Consider the following 12,359-nt stretch of genomic DNA (forward strand, 5'->3'; position numbering starts at 1 on the left):
CCATGCCCAGGATCCTGCGCGTGGTGAACTCTATCCTGGGCGCTGCTTTCAAGGCAGAAACAGATGCGGAGACTTCTTATCTAAAACTAATCTCACAGCTATGAGACGATAGAAACAGCAGCGGGGAAATGTTAGGGGCAAAAAAAAATTAATTAATTAAAAAAATAGAATATTGGGGGCTAGTTATTGTTTTTTTCTTCTTTTTTTCTTTTTGAGGCTAGTCAAGTGAAGCAGTGGGAGTGGAGAAGGAACAAAGAAATCTGTAACTGGCTGTGATCAATTAGTTGTAAGACACCACTGCATGTTGTTATGGGAAATATTAATCCTGCTCTGTTAACCAGGATCGCCTGGATTAAGGAAAGGACCTTCTGACCTAGCTGGGAATTGTGGGGACCTGGGAGTCAACCTCGGATCTAGGGGGAGGGGTCATCCTTGGAATGCGGCCCATTCCATTCAAGAACTGCCGGAGATCACGGAAAGAGGAACAACCTTGTTGCCCCCGCCCCAGCCTCGTCCTTCCCCATTTCTGTCCTGCCTGTGTAATCTGTGTCCTACCCTATAAGAGCAGCCGGCTTCTGAGGGGGGCTGCAGAGCCGATTTTTGTGGATGACCTGCTGCTTGGAATCAATGCTCATAGAGGACTCAAGAAAGAAAAAGAAAAAGAAAAAGAAAAAAAGGGTGCTGTACCTTTAAATTCTGAAAGTGAACTTGGCTCAGGAAGGCCAGCAGTCAAGGTCCAGCCCCTAGAAGAGAGAAGAGCTACAGACTCTCCATCCTCGGTCTTTGCACGGGGACGACCGTGCCAGCCGGCTCGGCAGGCTCCTGGCAGCATGGCGGCACTGCTCCCGGCCCTCCTGCTGGCCCTCGCCCTGGGCCTGGCCCAGCCAGCCGCTGCCCCCCGGAAGCTGCTGGTGTTCCTGCTGGATGGCTTCCGCTCGGACTACATCGGCGACGAGGCCCTGGAGTCCCTGCCCGGGCTGAAGGAGATTGTGAGCCGGGGGGTGAAAGCGGACTACCTGACCCCCGACTTCCCCACGCTCTCCTATCCCAACTACTACACCCTGATGACCGGTGAGCGCCTGGTCCTCTGCTTGGCAGGGGTGGGAGTGGGGTAAAGGGGGTGAGGAGGGTGCTGGCGTCCAACAGGGGCCCCTCAGCGCCTGGCCTGGGAGTCTGATGTGCATGTTCAGGTCCCCCTAGTCCCCGGGGACCTCCGGGGAAAGACAGGAAGTCTGTGTTCTCGGCCGAGGTTGTTGTTTTCACTGTGCTGTTCTCCGGAAGTTATCCCAAGGACCTGCTCTGGATTCTCAGAGAGTGGAGAGCAGAGGGAGCTGAGCGGATGGGTGATTGGAAAAGGGGGCTATTCGGTGTGCAACTCAGAATGCTGGCTAACCCCGTGCTTTCCAAGTTCAACGTTCAAGGGCCCATTTGTCCTCAGGAGCCTGTAGCATATTCCTTCCGTCCCCTTGCCCTGCAGTCACCTGTTATCCCCGGGGAGTCAGCATGTTTATCAACGTGCTGGGCTGTGCGAGGTCCACGTGCATTCCTGGGTCGCAGGAGAGAATGGCTCAGTCGGGTTGTGAAGTATCACTTAGCGACGCCACCCGGCCCTTTGGCTGTTTTGGGGGCAGGTGACACGGTACAGAGAAGAGGTGTGCTGTGCTTCAGATTCCCACTGTTCACCGGTAGCATCTGTTATGGAACCAAGCAGAACAAGCCCGGCCAGTGTGGTTCAGTGGTTGAGCGTTGACCTATGAACCAGGAGGTCACGGTTCCATTCCTGGTCAGGGCACAGGCCCGGGTTGCGGGCTCGATCCTATCATCCTTGATGTTTCTATCTCTCTCTTCCTCTCCCTTCTTCTCTGGAATAAAAAAACAGGACAAACATGCCAGCTAACGCAGACTGGGCCCAGGTGCGAGGAAGCTGGCTGGGGCCCGGGGCGGCCTTCCCTCAGGATTGCAGAGGGTCAGTGTGAGTCCATGGTCCTGTCCCGTCTGCTCAGCAGGGACTTTCTGCGCATGCAGTTGGGTTCTGGCTCCCTGTTGGCTTCCCAGTGACCTGTGTGAGGTCCAGCGAGCCACTCCCAGGAGGAACTGAGCCAGCTGCCAGGGAGGGTGCTGAGGGCACGCCGTGATGGCTGCGATTGCTGAGCTCTGAGCGCAGGGAGCGCTGTCGGTTATGAGAGCAGGAAGGGGATGAGAACTCCGGATCTCCTCATGGGTCCCCACAGCACAGCTCAGCCTGCAAAGACAATGGGCATATCTGACCTCCTGTGTGCGTCCTCTGGGCAGAGGCCCATCAAAATGCCATCAAATGAAAAGGGAAGAGACTTTGGAGAACTAGAAATGAAGGCATGGAGACAGGGGGAAAATAAGGGTTGTGCTGAAGAACAATGCATTTGTTGGTTTTAAAATGTTTCCCCAGCAGACAAACAGCAGCCTCTCTGAGACGAGGGAGGGGGAGACAGAGCCCGCTGGTCCCCCCTGGGCGTGCGCCCCCCTCGCCGGGAAGCAGTGTGCAGCCCGCGGGTCACACATAGATGCCATTGTGTGTCACAGCCCGACTGCAGCTCCGTCCCAGGAGGTTCGCACACGCAGACCACCCCCTCCAGCCGCTTGCAGAGCCTCCCGGGAGACCCCATTCATAGCTGCCACGTGCAGTGCCCGGTCTCCGCAGGGAGCAAACAGAATCCATCTCAGAAAGCCAGGCTCCGGGGAGTCAAAGGGCCCATTGCCGTCTGCACAGAGGGGTCGGGCCAGTGACACGGGCTTTTGTTGGTGGGACCCCCGTTCCTGACATTGGCACCAGGAGTGATTGGCACTGAGCCCCGCCCGCCACGCAGAGACAGGCCTCGGGTTCAGGGATGGCTCTTGTCACGCGTCCTTCCTATGGGGGGCCGGGCAGCGCCCCAAAGTGCTTGGCAAAGATTTCACCTTCACTTCTTTTTTTTAAAAAAAAAATAATTCTTTTTAAAAAATATATTTTATTGATTTTTTTTTTTTTTTACAGAGAGGAAGGGAGAGGGATAGAGAGTTAGAAACATTGATGAGAGAAAAACATCCATCAGCTGCCTCCTACATACCTCCCACCGGGAATGTGCCCGCAACCAAGGTACATGCCCTGGACCGGAATCAAACCTGGGACCCTTCAGTCTGCAGGCCAATGCTCTAACCATTGAGCCAAACCAGTTTCTGAAAAAAAAACTTTATTGTTGAAAGTATTACATATGTCCCCTTTTCCCTCCAGCCAGCCCCATCCCCCCAACCCGCCCCAGGCCTTCAGCACCCCTTGTCTGTGTCCATGGGCTATGCATCTATGCATTCAAGGTCTTTGGCTGATTACCTCCCACCCAGCCACCCTCCCCGACCTTCCCTCCAAGATTCTGCACTCTGTTCCATGCTTCCATGTCTCAGGATCCACTTCATTCAGCAGTTTATTTTGTTACTTAGATTTTGCATATGAGTGTGGTCATATGATATTTATCTTTCTTCAACTGACTTGTTTCATTTAGCACGATACTCTCTAGGTCCCTCCATGCTGTCTCAAAGGGTAAAATATTCTTCTTTTTTTACTGCTGCATAGTATTCCATAATATAAATGTGTTACAGCTTTTTTATGCACTGGTCTATTGATAGGCACTTGGGCTGTTTCCAGATCTTAGCTACTGTAAATTGTGCTGCTATGAATTCAGGGGTGCATACATTCTTTCTGATTGGTGCTTCTGGTTTCTTAGGGTATATTTCTAGAATTGGGATCAATGGGAGTTCCATTTTTAGTTTTTTGAGGAAACTCCATACTGTCTTCCACAGTGGCTGAAGTATTTGCATTCCCACCAGCAGTGTACTAGGGTTCCCTTTTTTCCACATCCTCGCCAGCACTTGTCATTTGTCTTTTTGTTGATGGTAGCCATTCTGACAGGTGTGAGATGGTACCTCATTGTCATTTTTTATTGCATCTCTCTGATGATCAGTGACTTTGAGCATGTTTTCATGTCTCATGGCCATCTGTATGTCTTCTTTGGAAAATTGTCTACTTAGGTCCTTTGCTCACTTTTAAATTGAATTCTTTGTCTTCCTTTTGTTAAGTTGTATGAGTTCATTATATATTTTGGATATTAATCCTTTATCAGATGTATCATTGCCAAAAATGTTCTCCCATGCAGTGGGCTCCCTTTTTATTTTGCTGATTGTTTCTTTTGCTGTGCAGAATCTTTTTATTTTGATGTAGTCCCATTTGTTTATTTTCTCCTCAGTTTCCTTTGCTTTAGAACATGTATCTATAAACATATTGCTATGAGAGATGTCTGAAATTTTGCTGCCTATGTTTTCTTTGGATTTTTATGGTTTCAGACTTACATTTAAGTGTTTTACCATTTTGAGTTTATTCTTGTGTATGGTGTAAGTTGGTCTAGTTTCATTGTTTTTTCATACATCTGTCCAATTTTTCCAACCCCATTTATTGAAGAGACTCTTGACTCCATTGTATGCTCTTGTCTTCTTTGTCAAATGTTAATTGAGCTTGGGTTGATTTCTGGGTTTCACCTTCACTTTCAAACTGAAGCTCCTTGTTATGTCTATATCTATTTAGATGGTAACATGAAATGTACACTCTGATGGGAAAGACTGCTCGATACTTAGGTCAGCTTTCCCCCTTTCCTAGAAGCAATATTAACACAGGACGTGTCTAGCAAGGCTCGTGTTCATGTGTGGATGATTCTGGGCAGGGCTTTCTGGTACCCACTGAGGAAGCAAAGGCCGGAGAGGCCAGGCTGTGAAGCTGGTGTCAGCTCTGCTACCCTGGAACAGACTCAGGGCTAAGTGCAGACTCTTTCCCCCAACATTCATGCTTATTTCTCTACCTGATGTTGAAAAATTTCTCTTTTTTTATGTAAGGAAGAATATAACCATGGGGAATTATACTTGAACATATGGTTTGAGCATTGGAGCATTTTATGAACCAACAAAAGAGTCATGTTGATGCTTTGGGTTCTGAAAGGGAGGCTGTTTCAGGGTTCCCCAGGATTCGTAGGTGAGACTACCACCTCACCTCATTACAGGAATTATTGCCCATAAGACACAAGGCCCTGGTGTTCTTCTCTTAGCGGGAGGAGGATGCCTGGGTTCTTGGACAGAGCCTTGTCCTTGGAACTGGAAGAGCTTGGGTTGAGTCCTCTCAGTGTCTGGGGGATGCGGGAAGTCTTGGGGCAAAAGGCATTGCACTGTCTCAGTTTCCCCAGCTCTCAGGTTGCCACCAGATGCAGATGTGAACACGAGCCATACAGAGGGATTTAAGTAGAGTTTCACAGAGGGAACTAGAAGGATGGCACGTCTTGGTAGGCCTACATATAAGGAAGCGAATGTCTGAAACTCCTGGGAAAGAGAATTTCCTGGGAAGGGAGCCACGTGGCCAGTGATGGGAAATGAACAGGATGTGGAAGGAAGCTCAGAAATCGAGCCCAGTCATTGACATAATGCCCCTGCAGCTGATTTTATGTTCTCCTTCAAGTTATATGTGTATCGGGATACATGTGCACAAAATAGTGATTGGGAAAATAGTGATCGGAAAAATCCATCAAACCATTGACTCCTGGGGACACAGGATCTTAAAAGAGGGCCTTTTACCAGGAAGGTTACACTCAAGTTGAGGACGGAAGCACCTCAACTACCCGGTAATATTCTAAAATGAATGACAAGGACTGATGTGTTGAATTCCCAATCCCTGATACCTCTGAGTGTTACCATGTTTAAAGGTAAGGTCTTTAGCCCAGCAGGCAAGGCTCAGTGGTTGAATATTGACCTATGAACCAGAAAGTCATGGTTCAATTCCCTGTAGGGCACATGCGTGGGTTGTAGGCTTGATCTCCAGTTTGGGGTGTGCAGGAGGCATCCAGCCTATCAATGATTCTCTTTCATCATTGATGTTTCTATTTCTCTCTCCCTCTCGTTTCCTCTCTGAAATCAATAAAAATGTATATATATATAAAAAGATTAGGCCTTTGAGAGGTGATTAAGTTAAAACGAGGCCCTCGAGTGGAGCCTGTTAGGAAGTGGAAAGAACAGGCCACGGTGAGAGGCTGCCGTCCGTAAGCCGCGGAGTGAGGTCTCGGCAGGAACCAAACCTGCCGACACTTTGGTCTTGGACTTCCAGCCTCCAGAACTGAGAAGTACATTTCTGTTGTGTTGCCAGCCAGTCTGTGGCAACTCTAGCAAACAAATGCACAAAGACCAACGGGTAGTTTCCGAACATGCTACCAAGGACCAGAGGAGAGAGGGGTTTCTTCCTTTTGGAGGAACGGGTGAGAGCATTTTGAGTAAGGTGGGCTCTGTGCCGGGAGGGAGAGCCACCAGCATTGTGTGGGTCAGTCTACCTTACTGGACGCATAAGCTCTCTTCAGGAAGAGCTGTGTGACTCAACGTCATTGAGGTTAAAAATGCAACCACAAGAGGAACGGCTGTTGGGGTGCTGTCTATGTTAGTATGACTGTGGATCTTTCCGTAAGGTTATCCTCTTTTTGAATTAAATCCACATTTGATTTAAAGTTTCACATGAAATCCATGGAAGAAAAACAGTGGTGTGTTCACTCCAGATCATGCGTTAGAGAGAGTGTTGAGTAGGTTTTCAATCGGCATGACACTTACCAAGGCCAATGGCAACATTTGTTTGTAATTCTTTGACACTTCTTTTTTTATTATTAAAATATAGTTGATGCACAATATTTTATTAGTTTCAGATGTACACCACAGTGATTCTACCTTTGTATACCTTAGAGTGTGATCACCAGGATACGTCTAGTGACTGCATATCACTGTGCAAAGTTATTGTGATATTATTGACTATATTCCTGTGCTGTACACTCTACCCAGTGGCTTAATTATTTTTTAAGTAGAGGTTTATACCTCTTATTTCTCTTTACTTTTTTTCACCCATCTCCCATCCCCTCCTCTGGCAACCATCAGTTTGTTCTCTGTATGAGTCTGTTTCTATTTTCTTTCATTAGTTCTTTTGTCTTGTCTTTTTTAGAGTTCACATATAAGTAAGTGATTTTTAGATATTACTAAATTAATAAGGAGAAGAAGAAGGTTGGAATTATGCTTTGTTTTATTTGAGCAATTAGCAGTCCTTGAGATGAACTGGTTACCATTTATGTCTAATGATCCTATGTCTCAAACTGTGTCTATCAATTTTGTTTCAGATTTTGATGATAAAGTTGGTGGCAGCGAGAGGGTTGAAAGGAGAAGGGAGCTGTGCCAAGTGAGGGATCAAAGCTGTTGGGAATTTAACCAGAATGCTAGCCATTGGCGTAGCCTGAGAGAGAGCCCAATTCAACCAAGATTGCTGAAGCTATGAGAGCCGAGGGCACAGCAAAGCGTGAGAAAGGCAAGCGGTTCCCAACTTCACAAACAGCCGTGAGGGGACAGCCAAGGCCGAGTTGTGTGTGGTCCTGAATGTCGGACCAGGGCTGGGTCAGACAGGGCCACCCTGTGTTCTCAGATTGCTCAAGCGGCCAGGCTGTCAACATTGGGAGACGCTACTTCTATGTTTGAAACATGGTGTTATGGACTGAATTGTGTGCGGGCCTTCCCCCTACCCCCTCAGTTGTCAGTTGGATTCCCAATCCCCAATGCTTACATTGTGACTGTATTTGGAGATAGGGTCCTTCAAAAGGTAATTAAGTCAAAATGGGGTCAGTAAGCCGGGGAGGGGAGTTGCCAACTCAATATGACTGGTGTGCTTATTAGAAGGGGAGATCAGGACACAGGTGGGCACAGAGGGAAGACAAGGGAATTCGCGGGGAGAAGATGATAAAGCCAAGGAGAGAGGCTTTAGAAAGGACCAGCCCTGAGACATCTTGACCTTGGACTTCGAGCCTCCAAAATGATGAGAAATGTGATGTTTGTGGTTGGAGCCACCAGCTGTGGCACATGGTTACGATAGCTCTTGGACACTAGTCAGGTGGGAGGGTGACTACGTGGCTAGTAGAATGAATGTTTTCCTGGACAGACTACTGCCACTCCCAAACCTATGTATTGAGGCTTTCCGGTGGTTTCTGCCCTGAGATTGAGGTAGTCTGGTGTACTGGTTTCCTGGGGATGCTGTAACCAATTCCCACAAGCTGGTGGCTTACTTAACACCACAGAAACTATTTCTTCCCAGGTCTGGAGGCCAGGAACCTAGAACCAAGGTGTCGGCAGGGCCACACTCTCTCTGAAGGCTCCTGGGAGAACTGTCCCATGCCTCCTCTTAGCTTTTTGTGCGTGTCTTCCTTGGCCTGTAGTTATGTCCCTGCATCCCTCCAGTCTCTGCCTCCTCTGTCACAGGGAATTCTCCGTGTGTCTCTGTATGTGTCTCTTCTCTTCCCAGGACACCAGTCATTCTAATGGCTTCATCTTACCTTGACAAGTGTGAAGACCTGTTTCTCAATCAGGTCACACTCATGGACGCTGAGAGACAGAGCTTAAACTGGGGAACACAATTCAACCCGTGACACCTGATGTCGCGGAGAGAGCTATGGGTTTGCTGCAGAAGACCTAAGCTCATGGATTATGTGACTTCCTGGTTTTTGGAAATGAAGCAGTTCTTTTGCATTTTGATATTATTTAGCAGTAGAATGGAGAAAATAAACTTGGCCAAATAGGCTTGGGGTGAGGTCAGAATCAGAAGTCAACATTCTGAAGACTCCACATTACACACTGTATCAGTAAGATCAGGCTAACCTGTGCTGCAATAACAAGCTACACCAGAGGCTTACAGCAACTCAGGTGTGCTTCTCACTCATGTATATGAACACTGAGGATGAACTCGCCCCGTTTCCTCTTCGTTTTGAGACCCAGGCTGAAAAAGCAGTTTCTAAATAACACATGCTGGTCTCATGGCCAAGGGAAAATGGAAAATGGCTAAACGATGTGATAATGCTTAAAACTTCTACCTAGCAGTGTCACAAGTCACACTCACTAACATTTCATTGGCCACAGCAAATCCTATTGCTCACTGGATGCCAGTAAGTCAGGGTGGTGCAGTGGGTGCAGGAATCATCTTTAACATCATGGACACGGAATGGGTACTTGCATTTTTAAAAAATATGTATATTTTTATTGATTTTTCACAGAGAGGAAGAGAGAGAGAGAGAGAGAGAGAGAGAGAGAGAGAGAGAGAGAGAGAGAGAGAAACATCGATGAGAGAGAAACATCAATCAGCTGCCTCCTGCACACCCCCTACTTGGATGTGCCCACAACAAAGGTACATGCCCTTGACTGGAATCGAACCTGGGACCTTTCAGTCCGCAGGCTGACGCTCTATCCACTAAGACAAACCGGTTTTGGTGGTACTTGCATTTTGGAAGAACCTTGTGGGTCTTAATGAAAATGAATGAGTTAGAGACCCACGTATCTGCAGCTCTGGGAGGGTTACCATGGTCTTGAACATTTCCAGGAGAAGGTGGAACTAGAATTAGACACTGAAGGATGAGTGGAAAGATTGGTAGCAAGAGATGAATTTTGAACCAGGTCTTCAAAAAAAAAAAAATCTATAATGATTGATCTGAGGGACATAACATAAGCAAAGTCAGAGACGCATTCACAAGACGGGAGGTGCTCACAACATTCACCACTCAGGTGTGTGCTAGAGCGTTAGAGAGGGATGCGTTTGTTTTCTTTAGAGACATTCAGTTGGTGGAAGGCTTTGGAAGCTAAATTGAGCCTGGCCAGTGTGGCTGAGTATTGAGTGTGACCCACGGACCAAGAGGTCAGGGTATATGCCTGGGTTGTGGGCTTGATCCCCAGTAGGGGGCATGCAGGAAGCAGCCAATTTATGATTTTCTCTCATCGTTGATACTTCTATCTCTCTTTCCCTCTCCCTTCAACTCCGAAATCAATAAAAACATTTTTAAAAAGAACTCTGAATGGAAGATAATCCAATGAGCTCATCTTTTCTCCCTTTTCACTTGAAACATTTGAGCATCTTTTCTTTTGATGACGGAGTGAGTGGTTGAATTGGAAGAGTGCCATTGAGGCAGAACTTGCTGATCGGATAACGAGAGAATATGGAAGAATGAAAAGTAAGGGATCCTGCATCAGTTCCGAGGCTGTGAGGTATTCAGGAGTCTGGGACCCCTATGAGCAGAGAAGAGAAAGTTTGGGGGACTGTTTATTGGGGAGGTAAAGTTTCATAAGAATAAATTTCAAGTTGGAGTAGAATATCTACCTGGAGTTGAGACTTCAGGGGATCAGAGACAACGTCTTAAAGGAGAGTCCGTCCAAGAACGTGTAGAATACCTATGGGGGGGGGGGGGAGAGTTTGCTTCTGTGGGTGCCAGGGGATCCAGGCAATGGGCTTCCTGTCTCTCTGTCTGCCACTCAGCGGGTGAGGACTCTTCTCCCAGAAGCACAATCAAGTCTATCTTCTCACCTGCATGATTTCCCCCCTAAATTTTGTCACTTACTTCCTGGGGACACCTAACAACAGGTTTTTACTGAAAACAGAGGTCTTAAGGGGCCCTGGTTAAGCTGCCTGAAGAGGCGGGCTGGGTCAGGGAGGGGTCGGCCAAAGGCAGCCGCGGAGAACACTGACCCGCTCAGGCCCTGAGAAAAGAGTGTGTTCCAAGAATTTGTAAGACTCGTCTCTCCCGCACGTCATTATTTCAGCTCCTTCAACAGCACTGAAGGGCCACTTCTCCAAAGGCGTGTTTCTCTTGGCTTCCATGGTGACGAGAGGGACCCCTTGCTACATGGTGTTCAGCTGCTGGGAACCAGCACTGCAGAGGAAGTGGGTAGGGCAGTGGGGAAAGTTTCCGAATGTGGTGAGAGCTTTGGATTATAACAAGAGCCAGCCCTTCTCAAGAAGGTCCACCCCCCCAGAGCCACCGAGGGCTGACCTCCTCCCGCTACTGCTGAGTGACAGGCCCGTGCCCTCCCACCCAGGCCTCATCAGGAGTGCCAGGTGCCAAACACGGGTAAGAGGGCATTGAAAGCAAATTTCGAGGGAGCCTGAGTCAGCACGTGAGCGCTCATTTTGGAGACTCGAGGCAGCACCTCCTCAGGTTTCAGAGCCCCCTTCGTGAATGAGGCCATTGTCTGCCGTCTCCGGGGTGGGCGGGCAGCTGGGGGGCTTCTTGGAGAAGATGGAGCATTGGCTCTCGGTGGATATTGTGCTGGATCATAACCATCTGCCCTCAGCCCTTTCCAGAGGGAGGAGAAAGGGGCCGGGGAAGGGCCGGGCCCCACGGGTGGGCTGGCTCTTTGGGATGAAGGGCTGCCAGGTGAACATCGCACACGGACTTTGGGGTCACTGCGGGTGCTCTGCACCTGAGGAGGTAGCTCCTGACCCCAGGCCCAGGCCCCTAAGAGCATGCACTCCTGAGGAGGAGGGACCGGAGGGGACCAGCGGTGGTTGTGAGAATGGGTGTGAGCATCTGCATCAGGCCTGGGCTGTGGATGAATGCTCCGGGTGTGTGGGGAGCCCAGGCTCCCTGCCCCGTCCCCTTGGGCCTGTGCAGCCCTGTCTGCGCGCCCAGGCTGTCCCACCAGCACAACCGATAGGAAGCAGGCTGGAAAGCCGGCGGGGTGAGCATGGGGGAGTCAGCCAGCCAGGTTCCTTCTGGAGTCTGTGCAACCCCCTGGGACTTGGGATGAGTCACGCCCTCTTCCCTCCCGAGTTCTCACTGCTTCCCACCAAGAGGCCTGGGGTCAGCCGTGTGCTCAGTGAGTGCAGAAAGTGGGGTGGTCTAGCCCAGTGGTCGGCAAACTCATCAGTCCACAGAGCCAAATATCAACAGGACAACAACGGACATTTCTTTGGAGAGCCACATTTTTAAACTTAAACTTCTTCTAACGCCACTTCTTCAACATAGACTCGCCCAGGCCGTGGTATTTTGTGGAAGAGCCACACTCAAGGGGCCAAAGAGCCGCATGTGGCTCGAGAGCCACAGTTTGCTGATCATGGGGACTCTAGGCCAACAGTCACCAACCAGTGGTCCGTGGCCCACTGGTGGTCCGCGAGGTCTGAAAGGTTGGCTGGTGACTGCTGGTCTATGCGCTCTATTCCAGGATGCCCGGGGAGGGTCCAAGGAGGTCAGGGCAGAGGGAGAGGGTGACTGGCAGGGGTGCTCAGTGACTGCCTGCTCCTCTTCCCCATGGTCACAAGCCCACCTCTTTGTACTCTTGGAGAGCGTGGCCGGCAGGGTGCGAGGTGGCAGAGGGAGGTCCTGTGCCTGTGGATAAAGTGGGCCAGACCCCCACAGTGCTTTCCTGAGGGGGCCCTGGGCGTGGGCTCTGCTTCCAGACTGTGCTCACAAATCAGACAAAGGAGGCCACCCGCCGTGCAGTGCGCCCTGGTCCCTAAGCAGGAGGCTTCATCTGCACGG

General features: G+C 49.4%; 1 protein-coding gene across 1 annotated transcript in view; it reads left to right on the top strand.

The window, feature by feature from the left end:
- Window positions 1-583: 583 nt before the first annotated feature.
- ENPP6 (ectonucleotide pyrophosphatase/phosphodiesterase 6) overlaps window positions 584-12,359 on the top strand; it is a 59,806-nt gene continuing 48,030 nt past the window's right edge. Inside the window, exon 1 of the mRNA XM_036458150.2 lies at window positions 584-1,071. Coding sequence (XP_036314043.1) covers window positions 831-1,071 — 241 coding nt within the window. The 5' untranslated portion in view covers window positions 584-830. The remainder of the gene's footprint in view (window positions 1,072-12,359) is intronic.

This window comes from Pipistrellus kuhlii, unplaced genomic scaffold, assembly GCF_014108245.1.
Source record: "Pipistrellus kuhlii isolate mPipKuh1 unplaced genomic scaffold, mPipKuh1.p scaffold_m20_p_3, whole genome shotgun sequence".
Taxonomy (NCBI): domain Eukaryota; kingdom Metazoa; phylum Chordata; class Mammalia; order Chiroptera; family Vespertilionidae; genus Pipistrellus; species Pipistrellus kuhlii.